General features: G+C 48.1%; 1 protein-coding gene across 1 annotated transcript in view; it reads left to right on the top strand.

The window, feature by feature from the left end:
• Hunk (hormonally up-regulated Neu-associated kinase) overlaps positions 1 to 18,572 on the top strand; it is a 119,076-nt gene extending 100,504 nt beyond the window's left edge. Inside the window, exons 8-11 of the mRNA XM_052158547.1 lie at positions 2,380 to 2,463; positions 6,983 to 7,030; positions 12,511 to 12,691; positions 15,153 to 18,572. Coding sequence (XP_052014507.1) covers positions 2,380 to 2,463; positions 6,983 to 7,030; positions 12,511 to 12,691; positions 15,153 to 15,811 — 972 coding nt within the window. The 3' untranslated portion in view covers positions 15,812 to 18,572. The remainder of the gene's footprint in view (positions 1 to 2,379; positions 2,464 to 6,982; positions 7,031 to 12,510; positions 12,692 to 15,152) is intronic.
• Positions 18,573 to 20,116: the final 1,544 nt, after the last annotated feature.

Raw genomic sequence — 20,116 nt, 5'->3', positions numbered from 1 at the left:
TAGCCTCTGTGGTGTTTCCCCATCCTTTGTCATGACTTTCCAGAGAAGGGGAATAACTTCAGGCAGAAGAACCATCTGAGTGAGGTGGCCTCCCTTTCTAACAGCACACTTTCTGGGTGAGACTTGCTGTCTGATGAGACAATATCAGCCCCTTCCATGGATGTTGGTCCTGATGACCTCATTATCTTGTGCCGGTCCCCTTTGTGTCAAATGCTCTACCAGTTCTTAATACTGACACCTGAGGGGCCAGGCTTTCCGAAGGCAAACTTCTGGGAGGCACACTCAAACCACTGCAGTAATATTCTGTTCATTTATTAAGTGATAATAACAATAATAAGTGGTTCTCTGCTCTCATCAGAAGAACCTAAGAGAGACTTAAGTCTGTTCTTTATTTCTCTTCTATAAAAAAGAGCACATTTCCAAGTCTCTATCTCATCTTAGCCTTTTAAATTCCTGCTTTACTGTGTATTTTATAATGCAGATGACACATTAGTACAATGGTCCTTGATGAATCATAAATATGCACATTCTTGTAGAATGCCTCCATACAAATTCTTCACTCATTGAGGCTCTGGGTGATACCATTTGGACACCATTCCAGAGGCTAAAAGTTAATCTTTCGAATGGTTCCCAAATAAGGAGGGTGTGTGCACGATGATTTTATTTTTCAAATGATGAATGCTCTTTAGAAATTTCAGAGTGTCTTGATGGAGATGATTTATAGGGAAGGTCTTAGTGTCATGTATTACTGAATAATGTTGCTACGGACTCAGGTGATCTAGGTTTTTGGGTGTTTTTCAAGGTTAGATGGTGTTTTAGGGTGAACAGACACCATAACCAAGATAACTCTTATAAGGACAATATTTAATTGGGGCTGGCTTACAGGTTCAGAGGTTCAGTCCCTTAGCATCAAGGTGGGAGTGTGGCAGCATCCAGGTAGGCATGGTACAGGAGGAGCTGAGAGTTATACATCTTCAGAGGTTGCTAAGAGAATACTGGCTTTCAGACAGCTAAGATGAGGATCTTAAAGCCTATGCCCATAGTGACACACCTACTCCAACAAGGCCACATCTTCTAATACTGCCACTCCCTGGGCCAAGCCTATACAAACCATCACAGATGGAAGGGTGTTTGTTCCAAGGACAGCATCCCGTGCCTACTTACACATTTAGACCTAGGAATTTTGGTCACTCATACTATCTTGACCCTGTACTATAGTTAATGTCAAGCAAGAGGGACCTTATGTCAGAAACTTCTCATCCTGTCAGAAACTGAGGCTGTGTCTTGCTTAGCCTGAGCTCCTTGTCTTCTGCTGTCTTTTCCTCTCTTCAACTTCATCCAGCGTGAGTTTCAAGTGTTGCAAAGCTGAGTGGTGGAAGGCATTTCCTGGAAACCCAGACCATGCAGTCAGTCCTGGTGGGAGTAGGGTTTGGTTTTCCCGAGTAGTAACACTTAACTCTTTGATTATAAACTTTGTCCAGTATAAGAACCCAACCTCCAGGCAGGTGGCGTGAACTGGTCTCTGCCTGGGCCTGCAGCTGGTTTTCGTGTGGAGATCCAGATGTGGCTCATTAACTGTCCTGAGGCACTGCCCCAGTTATTTTGGCCAATCACCAGCAAACTCTGTGTGGTTTTCAAATCCAGTCCAGTGAAATCGAGTATCCAGCTCCCCATGTTTGTCTTCCTTTCTCTTCCACACTTTTCTTTTTATCTTTCCTTATCAAGAGCTACACATTGTAAGCTGCCTCCTTCGCTGGCTTCCACTGTGGCTTGCTCTGGCTCTCCTTGGAGTGATGTAATTCCATCACCCCAAGTTATTTTTGTTTTGTTTGTTTGGGGCTGGGTCTCCTGGCCCAACCTAGTTTCAAACTTTCTATGTAGTCAAAGATGACCTTGAACATCTGACCCTTTGCTCATGGCCCACATCCTGGGATTACAGGTGTAGTCACTGTGCTGCAGATTGCACTCAGAGCTCCCAGTCCTAGGCAAGCCCGCCACCAGCTGAGCCTCATCCCCAGCCCTCTCTGCTCTACAACAGGCAAGCGGGCACGCTACTTCCTACTCATTATGGTAGGTAGAGTGTTCTCCCCGCTTAACGATTTGGGTTCTGCTTTCCCCTCTGACGGTAAACACTGGGCAGATGAGAGAACTGAGGCCCCATAGAGAGCAGAGCCCTGCCCAGGGCTGTCTGACTCTCCCGGGCTCTGGGTTCTCCTCACGCTCAGTACTGGGATGAGACGCTACACCGCAGCTCACTGGTGTTTCAGTCATTTTTGACATTTTCTCAGCTAAGCACTGGTTGAAAAAAATTCTGACTGTGTAATGGACGTGTCTGTTTCCTAAGACTTAAATTATGCTTCTTATTTCTTTCTGCGGAAGAAATCAGACATTCAAGATAGCATCTGCTACAAGACCCAGCTCTACCAGATAGAGAAGTGCAGAGCCACCAAGGAGCCCTATGAGGTGAGTGGCCCCAAAGCAAATTCAGGGGCTCTTAATTTGCTTTAGGGGAGCTTGGAAAGTCAGTCAGTTGTTGTATGTCATAGTTAGGCTTTGACTGCTGTGAGGAGACAACCACGACCAAGGCAACTCTTATAACAAGGACATTTAATTGGGCCTGGCTTACAGGTTTAGAGGTTCAGTCCATTATCATCAAGGGGGTGGGTGGAGAACTCATTCACTGAAAGAGCAATCAAAAAGGGCACCTCCCCCAGACCGTGGCTGCTCCCTCTTTTTCTACATCAAATTCTCATCCTGACAATGTGAGAGGCTCACCTGCTGCTAGGGAGACCTTCCTCTGGGGTTGGCCTGGCTCCATCTAAGGCCAACACTTCAAGGGCTGAGTGTGAATGTTACCCGAGCTCAGGAATGGGCCAGACACTGAAGGTGGAGGCGGGGCTTTGTTGGCTGTCCAGGGGGCAGGGGAGGGGGAAAAACAGAGGAAGAGGGAGCTCCAGGGCATGGAGGGGGTGGGGGGGGGATGGTGGTGTTGAAGAGGATGACTGAGGAACTAGGAAGATGGTTTGGCAGAAGCTGCAGAGCCAACTGTGCAGCTGCCTGAGGATGCTGGGGTGAGCAGCTTTGAGGAGGCAGAGAAGGCAGGACACCCAGCGCATGGATTAGGAGAGGCAGAAAAGGCAGAGATGGAGAATATAACAGAAGTGCTGGGATAGGAAAGAGAACTTGGCCTCTGCGGGAGGACACAGGGCTGGGCTGACAGGCTGAGGGAATGAGTCAGAGAAGGATTGGGGCAGAGGAAATTAATTAATTGCCTCCTTTGTCTGAGACCAGCTGTGAGGCTCTAGGATAAAAAAGATGGAGAAAGAGGCCTTTGAGAGGATGGGCCAACTCCAGCAGGTCCTGAGCAATGGACCCATGCAAGGCTTTTAGGCTGAGGGTAGGAAAGTAGACTTGAGAGCCAGGTGCTTCTGAGCTCCAAGCCTCGCTAACCAGTTCCTACTCTATGTTGCCCTGGTTAATCTGCACATAAACACTTTCTCCTGTGGTCCTCAGAGGAGGGGGTGTCCTCCCTGGGAGCAAAGAGTAGAAACACAGTATCCATCAGCCGGGGTATAGAGTGGAAACAGAGTATCCATCAGCAGGGGCATAGAGTGGAAACAGTATCCATCTTGAAAAGACCGCTCCTCACCAAGTCCTGCTATGTAACTCCTTATCCTCAGAAAAAGTCTCGTCTCCCTCCACCTCATAGAGTAGAAACACAGTATCAATCTGAAAAGACAGCCCCTCACTAAGTCTTGCTATGTAACTCGTGAGCCCCTCAAACCCTCAACTCTCTGTTCCTCATTTTCCACCTGCTCCCAGCCTCCTCCCCTCTTCTTTCCGAGGCTCTTCCATGTGCCCTGGTCACCTCATAGCTATTCATTCTCTTCTCCACACAGTAGCCAGAGTGGGCTTGTCACTGTCTTTCTTGAAGCCTTTGGCCACCTAGGTGGGAGTCATTTGCTTTGCCCTGGCCCCATGGCTTGGCCTCACACCCAGTACAATCGCAGTCTCTTTCTTGCTTTGTGCCCACTCCCCCAGGCCTGGGAGGTTTGTTTTCCTCACCACCTACCAGGGTTGTGCCTACCCTGTTCATTCTTCCTGGGCCTTCTCCCCACTTTCTTTGCCCAGTCAGTGTCTGTGTGTCTTCAAATATGGAGCTATGGCCAGATCCCCAGGACCCTTGGCTTTCCCTGACCTCTGTCACTTGGTCCCCATTCTCAGTCCCAGTGCAGCTGTTGTACCACGTTCTGTTGTACAGAGCTGGTCTCGGCACTTCCTCATTTGTTTGAGGGAATCACCTGATGAACAAATGACTCTCCCAGTTTGGTCCATGAGTCCCACGAAAGCAAGGACTATGTTAGCATCCCAGGAGCCTGCATGGTTCCTGGCACGGTGGAAGTACTCCGTAAATATTTGCTAAGTGAACAAAGGAAAGAATGAAACGGCCCTTGACCTGTGTCAGGAACAGAATGAACTGAGGCAAGAACGGGAGAGGTTGAACAGTCCAAGAGCATCACTTAGGTCACTGCCTCATAGACAACAGGCACTATCAGGTGGCTGGCCACCCTGCTGGAGTCTGCAGCATGCAAAATTCACGTCTAGGTAGGCATTCAATTAAAGAAAAGTGCATGTACCCTGAGTGTCCCCATGCCTTCCTGTGCATGCCCGTCTTTGTCTACACCACTCTCGCACCCAGCCTTCTGCGACTGTGTCTGTAAGTGCCAGAGCCCTGTTGGGAAAGAGGCCTGTCTCTCATTCAGACTCCTTTTCTCTGACAGTTATTTCCACTTGGCCAGAGAACACATGGCGAACATTTGAAACATTTGTTGAAATATTGAACAGTTAGGATTTAAATAGGAGCACTAATGGGCAAACTGCATCTCAGTTTTCTATGATCCATTTGTTTCTCCAATGTGCAGTATTACTTCTGCTAATTGAATCACAGGCTATTACTAGATACCCCACTCATCTCTGTTGGAGCCACGAGAGTAGAGTGGGGCTGGCTAGAAAATGTTCTAGAAAGGTCTTCCATGGCCCAGGCTTCACTGAGGCCTCTCGGAGGCCCTGGGTTTCACTGTAGTTGCCATTGGCTGGCATGGGAATGAGTGGGAGTTGGGGGAGAAAATGCTGGGGTGAGGGTGGATGGGGGCAGGCCATGGATGTGAGGCTGCAGGTCATTGGGGGCTTGGCTGGAGGGTCACATCCTTCTAGGACGTCATGAAGCTGTGTCCTGTGCCCTGAGTGTGCGGATGGCTTCTTTTATTTCCTCACTTCTGTTCTGTTCTCTACTAGAGGACAAATGAGCCTGACTGAGCTTTCAGAGCTTCCCCTTGGGGATTACAGTGCCATGCTGCTGAGAATTAGTCTTCCTCTTCATGTAGAAAGGCAAAGGCTGCTTTGTAAAATTGGAAGATACAGTCGGGTGTGTGGGTGCATGTCTTTGATCTCAGTACGTGGGAGACAGAGGCAGGGGGATCTCTGTGAATTGGAGGCCAGCCTGTCTACATGTGAGTGCCAGGACTGTATAGAGGGACCCAGTCTCAAAAAAAAAAAAAAAAAAAAAAAAAAAGAAAAGAAAAAGGTAGGTAAGTCATGTATCTCATTTAGAAACACCAATGTGTGGTGTCCAACGGACCCCTGAGCCCAGTAAATGGAGATAGGAGAGTCATCATTTTAAATAACTTATTAAAAATAGTTTCAAATGGGCTAAATATAGTGGAGAATGCTTTTAAACACAGAATTTAGGAGGTACCCTCTGTGAGTTCAGGCTATCCAGGGCTACACAGAGAGAACCTATCTTAAAAATAAGGATGGTGCAAAAACAATCTTTGTTGAAATGTCTTTTAAAATGTTAATTTATAAAATGTGAACTAAAATGTTGATTTATAAAATGTGAACTAGAAGCAGGCGTGTGGTGGGGAGTCACACAACAGCCTGTAACCCCAGTCTCAGAGGTTCTGAAGCTGTCTTCTGCTCTCCATGGGCACCACCTGCACATTCGTAGTGCATATGAACTCTCACAGACACATATACATACACATACACATAAAAATAAAATACAGCCGAGGAGCTATTTGCAGTTGATACCTATTGCCAAAGGGAAAATCTGTTTTCTTCAACGGAGTGGTACAACACAAGATGAACTCTGTGACGTGCGTTTGTTTGTTTGCTTGTTTGTTTGTTTTGATTTTTAAGAGAAAGGGAACATGAAATCCTATGGTGGATAGGAGCTGAGGAAGAGGGGGACATGACCATACTGCCATGCATTATATATATATGTATATATATATGTATATGTAAATATATATATATATATATGTGTATATATATATAAGAGAAAAGAAAGCGTGGAGTCAGGTCAAGCAGTTTGTGCTTCTGGCAATTAGAACAGCAGCTACCCTGGGGACAAAGAGGCTGGAAGAAGGGCCAGCCAGATATGGCCCAGCAGGTAAAGGTGCTTGTCAGTGGAGGACCAGAGTTTGCTCCTTAGAGCCCCCATGGTGGAAGGAAGATCCAGCCCTACAAGGGGTCCTCTGATCTCCACATGTATACCGTGGTGTGCCTCCATTTGCATAATTAACAGGCAGGGTTTAATTAATAAATTAGAAAGAGAGTTTGAGCGGGGTGGGGGCAGGGGGAGTCTAAGGAGAGCCTCTCAGGTGTTGGGTGGGACCAGTTCTTGATTCTGGGTGCTGCGTCCATGGGTGTCTTCACTGTTGGAGAGACACGGTGAACTGTCGCTTTGTCGGGAGAACTCTCCTCCCTTCTGAGCTTTAGCATTTAATAACTTTGCCTCCAAGATCTCTGCGTGTGAGTCAGGATACCTGCTCCCTCCTCACACGGCGATCCAAGTTGATTCCTTTCTGTGAGCATCGAAATGATTAATTTTCCATCAGGGGCGCTATGGGGGGGGGTAGAGTTCTGAGAAGAAGGGACAGATATAGCTCCTTGAATTGATGAGAACTGGTGTCCTTCACAGGCCTCCCTGGATACCTGGACAAGGGACTTTGAGTTCCATGCTGTGCAGGTAAGAACTTGGGGGTTTCTGAGGGGTTAGCAGGCTCTCCAGAGAGATGCATTCTCTCTCACCTGAATGCACATATGAAAACAGAGATATGGTAGAAAGACAGACAGACAGACAGACAGACAGACAAAGAACCGTGTTTAATTCTTGTGTGTGTGGTGTATGTGGATGTATGTGTATAACCAAGGATATGAGAAGAGAGCACTGGGTGTCTCCCTCTGTCACTTTGTGCCTTAGTCTTTTGAGGCAGAGTCCCTCCCTGAGCCTGTCGCTGGTTTTTCAGAAAGGCTGAAAGCCCCAGAAATCCTCTTGTCTTGGCATTCCCAAAATGCCAGGGTTAGTTACAGGTATGCATAAGACCACTCTTGGCTCATTACATGAGTGCTAACATCCCAACTTAGGTCCGGGTGCTTGGGTAGCAAGCGCTCCGAGGCACGAAGCCAGCTCTCCAAGTCTGGCTGTTCTTTTCTTGAGGCTTTCAACTGACTGGATGTACTTAGCGCATTAGGAGGACCATCGACTGTGCTTAGCTGATGTGAATGCTGAAGACCCTAAACGTACCCTTTGCAGCAGCATTTACACTGGGGTTGGCCACGCTAGCCAAGCTGACACATGGAGCTAATTGTCACATGATCCTGAGTATCATCAGCCTGTCTCCCCCAAACCAACCCCTGCAATCTCCTTTCCTTATCCTAAATGGATGTGCACAGCATCCTGTCGATAGCTGGTAGAATCCCCCTCAGATGGCGGCTTGGTGCCTTCTGTGCAGAGCTGACTCTGCCTCTCTGCCTTTTTCTTCTGGCTCTATGGTTTGATTTATGAACCAGCCTTTCTTTTTATAAACTCACTTAGAGTTGCTTTTTTTTTTTTTCTGCAGTCAAATCTGGCTTTCCTCTAGCATGATAGGCTCCAAGAAACCAATACCGATTGGCTAATGACATCTGGGAACTTGGCCATGTAGGGTGGGCAACTGGCTGTCACGCTGTAAGCAACCAGGTGACGCTCTGTGACTGTCCGTTAAGCCCCTGGTGAGCTTCACTTGAATTCACACACTGATGGGAGCTCTTCATTCAGCTGCCATCAGCCACCGGGACTCACCCTCAGTATGGGAGAGAAGTCCATTTCCTAAGGGGTAGTTTCCCCTTCAGCCTGGCGTGATAGGAGGTCTGTCCGTGTTAGTCAGACTGTTTGCCAATCTGGTTAGCATGCGGGTGCAGGATGGAACTGAGAAGGACCCACACTTCTGGTTAAAGATAGGGCTATGCGTAGGCGGAGGTAGTTGCTCCTGGTCACAGAGGTAGTTGCTCCTGGTCATATCATGTTGCAGAAAGCCAGAGATGGATTCAACGACCCTGCCTGCCGTTCACTGGTGACTGCCATGCCTCTGTGGACAGTCAGAAAGGAAGAATCTTAAAGGGGCCCAGCTTTCTGGAGCTCAGGGCTTAGAGTCTGAGGAACGGGCCTTCCTCCTTAGGCTGACTGCAGGAGCAGATTCACATCTGTCTCTGAACACTCGGTTGATGTTGGTTTCTTCGACTGAATGGTAAACCATCCTTTCTGGGTCCACACTAAAATCTTTGGTATGCATTTTACATATCTCTGGTAGGTATAATTGGATGCCAGAGGTCAAGATTCTGCTTGTAGGGCTGTAACAGTGGTTCAGTGGACAGGGTAATAGTGCTATAGTTTGAAAGCTTCAGTTCAGATCCCTAGCACCCACATAAAAACTGGGGGGGGGGGCATAGCAGCCCACCTGTAACCTCAGAATGCAGACAGATGACCCTCAGAGGTAGCTGGTTAACCTAGCCAAATCTCTGCTCTCCAAGCTCGATGAGAGACTTTGCATCTATAAATAAAATAGAGCGTGATTGAAAGCAGCCAATAAGATCAACTGATATCTCTCTGGTCTGCACATGCATGTACACACACACACTCACTCACTCACACACACACTCACAGAGCTGTTTGTATCCACCTCATGTGGTCCTCTCTGGTCTGACTTAATGATATGAAACTTTCCTGGGTTAAAAGGGAAAAGTGCTTAGAGTCAAGATGGTGAGTTTCCTTAGCAGTTCCTCAGTCCTCAGTGATGCTTGGGGACCCTGACCAAAGAGAGTCAGGGAAAGCGGGTCCCTGCCAACTTCAGCTCCAGTGGGTGGGGCACATGCCCTCAGAAGGAAGAGTACCATCTATTTTTCTCTGAAGATTACTTCCTGTTACATAAGATATTGTTAGCATGGTACTCCCTAGGGGATTTCTTTTGGAGAAAACAGGCAGATGCAGAGGTCTAACTGTGTGATTGTGGGCACATGCGTGCGTGGGGCAGTGGATCAGCTACTTAAATAAACACATTTCCTTTGTATCACTGAACTTCCACACGAGCCAGCTCAAGGTTCACCCCCTTCAAGGACTGTTGAAGACTGAGCTCTCAACTGCTCCCTGGAAAGAGTCGCTATGAAATCTCTATGGAGACATTTGTTCTGAAGGTTTGCAGGGCATGCTGGGGCACAGGTCCAACAGGGATGGCCTCAGCAGGGCTACCTGGAGGTGTTTGGCTGCAAGAAGTCTCCCCTTCGCACAATGAGGCCCTCTCCTCATTGCCAAGTATCCCTCCCTTGAGCACAGGAAAACTTGTTCTTACAGGCCACCAGCCTTGGCCTCCCTCTCCAGCAGACACTCACGTCTTACCTACTTCTTGTTACTAAGTTCAGTCTGAAGTGAGACTGGCCCCAGAGCTTTCATAACCTGATTCTTAAACTATTGAAACTCTGAAAGGGGGCTGGAAAGGAGCCACAGTAATGCCCCACAGCTGCTGGCTGCTCTCCTTTGCCTAGGGGTAGAGAGCAACCAGAAAGGGCCTTTTCCTCTCTCTCTGTCTCTCTCCCCCTCTCCCTCTCATTCTAAAATGGGAAAAGGGTAAATGCAATTCGATCTTTTTTATCAAGTTTTATTTTAAAGTGCATTACAAAAGTATATCTCATCAGGTTTATTTTTCTTCCTCCTTGAGGTGTGAACAGATAGAAATGGTGACTTTGTGGAAGAACAGAGATTAAAAAATAAACGGCAGAAAGGAAGAACTTCTTTCAGACTTTTCAGAACAAGCCTATCATATCCTCTTCCATGCTCCATAGAGGTCTATAGGTGTGTGTGTGTGTGTGTGTGTGTGTGTGTGTGTGTGTGTGTGGCTATGTGTCTGTTTGGTTCTAGATGTGCCTATCTGTGTCTATCTATGTGGTTCTGTCTGTCTGTGTATATATGTGTGTTCTGTCTGTGTGTTGTCCTATTTGTGTCTATGCATTCATGTGGTTCTGTGTGTGTGTGTATGTGTCTGTGTGCTTGCTATAAAAGCTTGTTCTCCTTTGCTTTAGAAAAGGTAGAACACAGACCATTTGTGTTTCTTGGAAACAGAGGAGCAGAGAGCAGTAGAGCCCTGTGATTATCTCCTGCCTGCCTTCCCACAGTCACCTGGAACACATCTCGTAGCATTCTGGATGCCCTGGTGCATTTTCTGTTGTTACAGCAGAATGCCTGAGGGCAGATAATTTATGAACAACAGAGGTTTATTTCTTACATTTCTGGATGGTAGGAAGTCCAAGGATTTGATGCCAGTGTCTGGGGAGGGAGGGCCTTCTTGCTGAATCACAGTGTAGTGGAAGGGACTGCAGTGTTTGGAAGTACGGAGGAGATTCTTCTTTTATGGGGAGGCTGTTCCTATGGTAACTAAGTCTCTTCCAGCTGCCACCACCTGACCCTGCCCTCAGGCCACGTGGAGACAATAGTTACTGATGAGGGCTGGGAATCACTGAACTTTCTGTTCAGGAGGAGTCACTGGACCATCCAAGGCTCCTCCGTCATCACAGGGAGCCTGTGACCTTAGTGATGTGCAAAGTGCAAAGAGACACTTCCTTGCAAAGCTCTTCAGCACATCAATGAAAAATTGATGAGCTCCCTTAAATTGCAAATCCTCTTCAACTTAAAGGCAAAAACAAAACAAGAAAGAAAGAACGAATGAAAGAAAGAAAGAAAGAAAGAAAGAAAGAAAGAAAGAAAGAAAGAAAGAAAGAAAGAAAGAAAGGTAGAAAGCTGCCTTTCCCTCACCCAGGGTGAGCTCAGGGAAGCCTTGCTCATATTTAACAGTAAATATCAGTGTAGTCACCAGGAACAGAGCAAGCGTTTCTCCTTCTGCAGTTGCTTAGTGGCTCCACCGTTCCCAGAAACTTGAACTCAATTAATTTTAATCAGTTCAGTTTCCATTGGCCCTTTCTCCCTCCCAATTGCTGCTTATAATGCTGGTTCTAAGCACCTGGCTCCATGCCAGAGGCTGTGGGGTTGACGGCAAATCAAACAGTCACGTCCACTCCCATTAGAGGGATTAGGATCTGGTTCTATAAAGATAAAATCTACAGCTAAAAAAAAAAAAAGGCAATATTCATGCGAGTTTTAGATCTATACATAAATGCTCCCGTGCTTAGATGGTAGAAAGGATTAGAAACTCAGCAGGACTTCTCTGGCTCTGTAGCATTTAGACTGAGCATGCTGGGTCTCATGTCAAATGTAAGCAGTTATCTCTGTGTCTGCCAAGTCTTTGTTGCAGTTAGAATCTCAGGGTACACTTGGTGATGGATGGACAGACGGATGGATGGACGGATGGATGGATGGATGGGTGGGTGGGTGGGTAGATGGATGGATGATGGATTTAGTATTTTGAGACATGGTCTATTTGGAATTTTTCATTGTTATGCTATCTATATGGAAAAACAACTTATAGGATAAATCATTTTGCTTCTGATTTCAGAGTTTTCAGAGCTGGATGTATCATGGCAGATTGAAGTAAATAAGAGTGCTAGGAAAGAGGCCAAGGCAAATGTAACTGCCAATCACACACACTCAGGGGCTTTCTCTCAACCAAGCCCCACCCTCCTAAATTTCACCTCTTCCCTACCTGTCCATTCCAACTTGGAAGCCATCAACTGATGCACCGAGCTAAGGCCCTCAGGATTTGCCCCAGGAGCAGGCTTTTTAAAGCCCTTACAAGCTGCTCAATCCAGTCAGGTTGAGGGTCAAGATTAACCCCAACCAGGCCTCACTGTGTAGGTCAGGCTAGCCTTGAACCTAGGGCTGCACTACCAAGCCCAACCATGGCAACACTTCAAACGCATAAAACTCTGGATTGTTTGCATCTTAGTTCCTTTAGATTTTTCCAGAATACCTGATCACATAGTGCAGGCTTGACCACTCTGGAACGTATTGACTCAGTGCAGTGTAAGTGAGTTAGAGAGGCCAGGTTTGACTGCTCCCTGGCAGAGGGAGCTGGTTCTCTGTAGCACAGGCTAGGCCTCAGCTTTCCCTCAGTCCACACACTGGTAAGTACACAACATTTAGAAGATGAGTTTCTCTCATCTCTTTGGATGATTTTTTCGGAGATGAATCCTCAAGTATATTCTTGAGGGTGTTTGAAGATGTGTGTTCCCTTTGTTTTGAAGGACAAGAAGCCCAAAGAACAAGAAAAAAGAGGTGATTTTCTTCATCGCCCGTTTTCCAAGAAGTTGGACAAGAACCTGCCTTCTCACAAACAGCCGTCACCCTCCCTGATCACACAGATTCAGAACACCAAAGCCCTGCTCAGAGACCGGAAGGCCTCCAAGTCAGGCTTCCCCGACAAAGGTGGGTCAGCTCCACTGTTCCGCTCACTCGTGCATGTGGGTGGCTGTGTGGGCTCAGAACAGAGGTGATTGTGCCTCTGGAAAGGTACCATTGGTACATCTAAGGCCAAGCAGTGGGGCAGACCACCTGTGTAGGATTTGAGAAGACAGAGGTGGGCATGCGGTACAAGGAAAACAGAGATGGGGTGCATTGTGCTGCAGGTACACAGTGTTAAAAGACGCAGACCCAGAGATGTGGCCGTAAGCCATCAGGGTGCTCAAGACTGTGGAAGAAGCCTTGAGGTATAAAGAGCTATAGAGACAGACATTAGAACAGAACTTAGTGCTGTAGGAGCAGAAGCTGGCACATAGTCTGCCAGTCAGTGGCACGCAGGAGCAGAGGTTTACATGCATGGTATTGTGGGACTGGAGGTCAGGGTATAAGGTGGTAGGTTGGGTTGTAGGGATAGAGGAAGATGTGCAGCCTGAGAGATTGGCACACACTGCATTCTGGGCTAGGATGAGGACACAAGATTACAGGAATCAATGGGATAGATTGACAAGAGCAGGAGGCAGAGGCAGAAGCAGGCGCCGGGTTGTAGTCTCATTGGAAACATGGCTCCATGAGACATTCAAGTGTGACTGTGTCTGGGTTCCGGAGTGGTGGTAGGATTCCCCGACCCAAGTTCAAGTCCCAGCTCTGCTGTTTGCTGTAGATCAGAGGCCTTCCTTGAGTCCCATAGTTGTAATAGCCACTGGCTGTTAGAGCTACTAAATAAACCCACTGTGTCCACTTCAGAATCCATTCCATTGATAACTAATACATGTGATCATCCCTGGATGGCACAGGTTTGAGATGCATGAGAGAAATCCCTCTGGGATGGAGACTGGGGGTGTCCTAACATGGAATCCTGAGACAAGAGGGCTCTCTTTATATAGGTTGGTCGCAGAGGTTTTATTATTTATTTATTTATTTATTTATTTATTTATTCATAGAAGTCAAAGCATTTGATCCTGAGGCTTGGGGAGGGGTGTGGTCATCTGAGGTCAACTCAGACTTGTTGCCTGTGGGACTCTGGGGTGGCAGCTGCTAGCCCTTCATTTCCCAGAGCAGCCTGTTTCGGTGCAGAGAACATAGCACTAGGACAGGAGACAATGCTCATGTGCCAGCCGGATCACTGACAAGATTAACCATTAATGAAATCCTACATCTTCCTGCTGTCACATCCCTGGCATCTGCTGCCTGAAGAGATTTATTTCCGTGTCTGAGTATTTATGTGGGGAAGGAAGCTTCTCTGAGCCCATGGCTTCTCCCGAAGCCAGTCCCACTGGGCAGCAGCCTGCTCCTGCAGCTGGGCTGTAAAATGTTACTCAGTGAAAAGACCCTGAGAAGGGCTGGTGAAATCGCTCAGTGGTTAAGAGCACTGACTGCTCTTCCAAAGGTCCTGAGTTCAAATCCCAGCAATCACATTGTGGCTCATAACCATCCTTAATGAGATCCAACTCCTTCTTCTGGTGAGTCTGAAGACAGCTACAGTATACTTATATATAATAATAATAAATCAATCTTTAAAAAACAAAAGAAAGAAGAAAACAAAAGACCCTGAGATAGAGCTTACTCTCCATAAATTTGGCTTCCTTTTCCCCCAAGTGTTGAGCCTCTAGGCGGTTTCCCTCTCTTTCCTGGTACAGTTTACAAACCCGGATGTTGGTCAACACCAACTCGAGATCGAAAGTCTGGCCGTTGGCTAGTTGCCTTCACTACACAGTTCTGTTTGAAGTTGACGAGGCTGCCATGAGTTTAAAGCCACAAAGGAGGTCTGGAAAAGGAGGGCCACCCATGGCCTGCATGACCCCAGAAGCTTTTGCACTAAGGGGACGAAGCAGTCTTCAACGTTCAGATACTCACGAGACTGTGTGTGTCCCTAAAATGGCCAAGTCGGTGGCGCTGCAGGCGGCATGAGGTTGTCGGAGGACAGGGAAACAAGACGGAATGGACACGTCTTCAAAGGCAGCGTTATTTCTGTAGGATGAGGTAGCTGTGTGTCTTTGCCAAACTGTTGAGCGAAAGAAACGGAGCTGGTAAACTTTCTGTTACATTTTATTTTTCACCATGGTAAACTTGTAAGAACGTATCTGAGGGGAAACAAGTCTTTCCATAGTCAGCAGTCAGAAGACCAGATATGTGGGTGTCCAGTAAGTCAGACCCTGCGGACATTTTAGTCTTTAGTGAATGTTCTGTTGAGCAGGCAAAGCCCTCTTGACAGTGTCTCTGGGATTGTCAGTTACCAAAGGGGAGAAGCTGTTGAATTGGGCTAGCCTGGTGCCTCCTATACCCTAGGACCTATAAGACTTGTGTGGTTCTGTGGGGCCTCAGGTGCTCTGGCCAATGCTTCCTCCTACCTTGCGTGGGTTTGCTGAGCACACTGGCTGTGTGGGCTCTTTCTGAACCTATTTTCATGGTCTTTTCCCCTTGTATGTAGATTCCTTCGGCTGCCGCAATCTTTTTCGAAAAACCTCTGATTCCAATTGCGTGACTTCTTCTTCCATGGAATTCATCCCTGTCCCACCTCCCAGGACACCAAGGATTGTAAAGAAACTAGAGCCACACCAGCCAGGGCCGGCAAGTGCCAGCATCGTCCCCAAGGAAGAGCCCCTACTGCTGGATATGGTCCGCTCCTTTGAGTCCGTGGATCGAGAGGACCACATAGAACTGCTGTCTCCTTCCCACCATTATAGGATCCTGAGCTCACCTGTGAGCCTGGCTCGTAGGAATTCTAGTGAGAGGACACTCTCCCCGGGGCTGCTGTCTGGAAGCACATCACCTCTCCAAACTCCACTGCATTCCACGCTGGTCTCTTTTGCCCACGAAGAAAAGAACAGCCCTCCGAAAGAGGAGGGTGTGTGCTCACCACCTCCGGTTCCCAGCAATGGCCTCCTGCAGCCTCTGGGGAGCCCCAACTGTGTGAAAAGCAGGGGAAGGTTCCCCATGATGGGCATTGGACAGATGCTCAGGAAGAGGCACCAGAGCCTGCAGCCTTCCTCAGACAGGGCCCTGGAGGCCAGCATGTCCCCTCTGCAGCCCACGGCCCCCTCCAGCCTCTCCTTTGACATGGCCGATGGTGTCAAGGGCCAGTGTTAACCTGTGATGGCAAGAATCTGGGTCTCTGTGAGTTCAGCCATGGAACAGAGCCCCACACACGCACCAGGGCATGAATGAACGCTCTCACAGGAGCATCCTTTATTCTTTTAGTCCTGTAGCTCATAGCAGCTAAACTCCACAGACTCAGTCCACACGCTCACTTAGGGACCCCCTGACAAACTGAGACTTGGGGGAGAGGGAAGGGGAGGGGGCGCTGTGGGAATCCGCACCTTCCAGCCTGAAGGCCTCTCCAGGATCTCCAGTGGGCTCAGAGCTAAACACCCACACCTCCATCCGCTGGACCACTCAGACTTCCAGACCGGTTCCAGGCCTTCCCTCCCTCAGCTCCATGTGTACCTCTCACAGACGGCTCTGTTCAATGGTCAGTGACAGTCTCACGGGGACCCTACCACTCACTATAAGGACGTCCACCCAGCCTGGGGATCCCTCCACAGAGGGAAGCAAGCCAGTGTCCTCTAACAGTGAGTCTCTTCAGGAGAGTGGTGAGCCGCAGTACTGGACCCGTAGCAAGATGGGATGGCTCCTCAGGCAGAGGTGGACGCCAACAGTGAGGACTCAGGAGGAAGCGGAAGACTCAAGCGAATGCTCATTCCCGTGCAATGTTTTGACAGACTCTTTTCTTTCCTCTCTCCCCCACCCTCCCCGCCCTTTTCTTCTTTTTGGGTTGAAACTTGCTGAGGATTGAATGAACTTATCCAAAGAGATCTTTCTTTATGTGAAGTCATTAAATTTAAGTAACTTTTTTAAAAGACAGGGTCTCGTTATGTAGCCTAGGCTGGCTTCAAATTCACGATCCTCCTGCCTCAGCCTCCAAAGTGCTGGGATTACAAGTGTATACCAATGTCTGGCTCAAAATAGCATTTTTTTAAAAACTAGTTGGCCAGATGAAAAGTAGTTTTACCAAATCCATGTTTTTTTTTGGTTTTGTTTTTTGTTTTTTCTGAGAGGCTGCAGCTCAGATGGCCAAGAAGCCAGCTTGGATGGTAACAGGAGGCACATTGGATCCCAGCAGCCTGAGTGTCTGAGGGACGGCAGCCTAGCCATCCCGTGTTTATCCTGTGACAGCAGCAGAAGGCATAGAACTCAGTTCCAGATGGTTCTGGAGAAGGGGAAAGGATTCTAAAGGCAGAGTTGAGACGTCGAGATTCAGGGAATTGGCTGTGCCATGCTGTTCTGCTGCGGTTAGAACTTAGCTGTTCTGCTGGGGGCTGTGGGCAGGCTTGCCCCCTGGGAGCACGCTCACGAACAGGTTCATCCCCAAGAAAAACAGTGTCCCCCCCCCCCCCAACAGGCTTTCCATTCACGCTGTATTCCGCGCCTCCCCCCCTCCAGGAATGAACCAAAGATGCATTTCCGGTTTTGTGACTGTGCCACCCCGTGTGTCTTTTTGTGGTACCTGGTGTTGTCTGATCACGTCCAGATGGTGCTTGATGGAGGACTGTCTCTGTGTGCATCCTGGGCCCTGGTACTTAGCAGAGGACCATGCGTACCATTGTCGGGAGGGAAGACTTGGCACAGGCTGGACCCCAGCTAGTTTAGGACATGAGTTATGGAACAGCCCAGAATCTCCGGTCTTTGACTATTTCAGATGTGATCCGAGACCATAGCTGTAGCCACGAAGCCAGGTTCATCCTTGGTCCATGATTCGAAAGTGGGCAAGTTTCTGTGAAATCACAAAGCCGGCCTTTGCCAGTGATGGATGGGACTCAGCTTCAACCGACTCTCACTTACCCGTGGTGGCTTCCTTTGGCTTCTCGCAGCTCTGACTGGACAGGAAGAGAGCACACATTTGGCTGACCCCGGAAGAAAGTCGCTCTAGGCTTGGCTGAATTTGGAAAGCCTGGACTACTTACACCCTCCTCCCATTAGGAGGAGGTCAGTCTTCCCTCCCAGCAGCTGAAGGTGCCCTTCAATCAGCGTGGCTTCCGTTCAGCTTCCAGGACTTACCACTGAAAATAGAACTCTTCAAGCAGAGAGACGAGGAGAATCATCCACAGACACTGTCTCTAGTTGACGTGATATGTTTGAGTTTCGATGGGTGAAGAGTCCTTTTTAAAGATAACTGCCCACTGCAGGCCTCTGGCCCTGCAAGGCTGGGAGGATGTGTACCTGTGTGCTGTGCCCGTCCCCTTTCTCGTAGCCCCTTATGTCTTTTTCTGGCTGTCTGCTTTGCTCACACGTCTGTGTGCCTGTGTTGGTGTTAGCTCATGGAGAAAGGGTTTCCCATTCTTCAAGCGCTTCAAGAACAGCGTCTGATGTACAACGAGTTGCCTGCGTTGCCACTGGACACTTGGACTCTGAACTCAGGTTACCCACCTGAGTGCTCAGAGGGTAGTGGACCCATTGGGAGGCACAGGAGAGCAGGAGGGGAGACAAGCTGTGTTTTGGGGTGCAGATAAACACCTGACAGACAAGCCTAGGAAACCGAGTGAAAGAAGAAATGTTAAATTCTTTATTGTTTTATTATATTTATATGGAAAACTTGACTATCCTTTCGTTAAGTGCAGAGTGTATTGTCTGTTTGACCCATGACTGTTCTTCATGAATGAGTCTTTGCCTGTGATTCTAGTCGGCCTGTGGCTACTGACGGGAAGGACTGATCTGTCATCATGTGAAGTCCAGGAAGAAGAGTCTATTTTATTCATATGGTTTGGTCATAAGTAAGGACTATATTTATGTCACCACTATTGAATATGTGTACTTTTATAACGGCTGTGGAATACACTTTTTCCTCACTATGGCTGCTGCTTTGTTTATTGATGAATCTTAAAATATTGAGTGTAAGGTACCAGGTACCACTGTCTTCTTAAAACCCTGGGCACAGATACAAATGGAGACTTTGGAGCATTTCCAACAATGGTAGCCCCTGGTTAATGTTTCCCCCGTGGGTGTTTACAAAGGGTGTCGTGGCTAGCTGGGCGGAGGTGGCACATGCCTAATCCCACCACTTGGGAGGCAGAGGCAGGTGGGTTTCTGAGTTTGAGGCCAGCCTGGTCTACAGAGTGAGTTCCAGGACAGCCAGGGCTACACAGAGAAACCCTGTCTCAAAAAAACAAAAAACAACAACAAAAAAGGGTGCCGTGGCTGTGTGCTGGGTGATAGCTTAGCATGGCTCACCAGACTGTTCACATACAAAGGTCAGGATTTCCCAAGGAGAACCAGAGATGATGTCCAACAATCTTGCTTCTGGACTCTGTCCTTGTTTTAGGTCCTGGGTCAGGGAAAGGGGTGGATATCTGTTGGGTCAGGAGTAGATTCGTTTGGATTTTCCTGGGCGCGATGCCAGTGCACTGCTCACAGAATGTTGTTCTATAGATGCCACCCTCAACTCCTGTGTCCCTTTTCCACAGGGACTTCAGGCTCAGCAGGTTGCATGGCAGGGCCCCGTTCCCACTACTCAGGCTCACTCTGAAGTTAGAGATAAAGGAGCAGTTTGTAATTTGATGTTTTTCTTGTAAGAATCACAACATATCAGCCAGTTGGTGGTGGCACACGCCTTTAATCCCAGCACTTGGGAGGCAGAGGCAGGCGGATTTCTGAGTTCGAGGCCAGCCTGGTCTACAAAGTGAATTCCAGGACAGCTAGGGCTACACAGAGAAACCCTGTCTCGAAAAACCAAAAAAAAAAAAAAAAAAAAAAAAAAAAGAATCACAACATATCAGAGCAGGAAGGAACCTGAGACTCTGTGGTCTAACCTCTTCCTCTTCCTCCTTTTCTTCCTCCTCTCTTTTCTCTCCCCCTCTCCCTTCTTGTCTTCTTCAAGGTCTCATGTAGTCTAGGCTTGCAATGAAGTCATAATCCTCCTGCCTCAGCCTTCTGAATGCTGAGAGAACACATGTATGTGCTACCACCATACCAACTGTCTCGGTTTGTGTCTTGCTTTGTGGTTTAGATAATGTCTTACTATGTAGCCTAGGCTGTCCTTGAAGTCACAATCCCCCCCCCCACTCAACCTTCTTCATGATAGGATTATAGACAGGCCCCCACTTCGCTCAGCTACTCCAGCCCTTTTAAGGATGATACCCAGAATCCCTGGGTGAGCTGGCTGCCTTGGGCTTAGAGGAGAGTTGAGGGCCAATGGGGCTCTCACTGCAGCAGGCACTTCCGAGGCTCCTGGGAGGACCGTCTCTGCATCCTTGAGTCATCCTCAAAATGGCTAGCTTCTGGAGATCCTGCAGATTGTTAAGCAGAGTCCTCTCTGCTACCCAACTCTGGTTCTCGAAGCTCGATAGACCGCTTCTGTTTTTTTGTACTTTCTGGTTTTCTTCAGTAGATCTGATGTGA

The sequence above is a fragment of the Apodemus sylvaticus genome, chromosome 15 (genome assembly GCF_947179515.1).
Source record: "Apodemus sylvaticus chromosome 15, mApoSyl1.1, whole genome shotgun sequence".
NCBI lineage: Eukaryota > Metazoa > Chordata > Mammalia > Rodentia > Muridae > Apodemus > Apodemus sylvaticus.
Note: the sequence above shows the minus strand (reverse complement) of the source record. Positions and strands in the feature narration are given on the sequence as shown.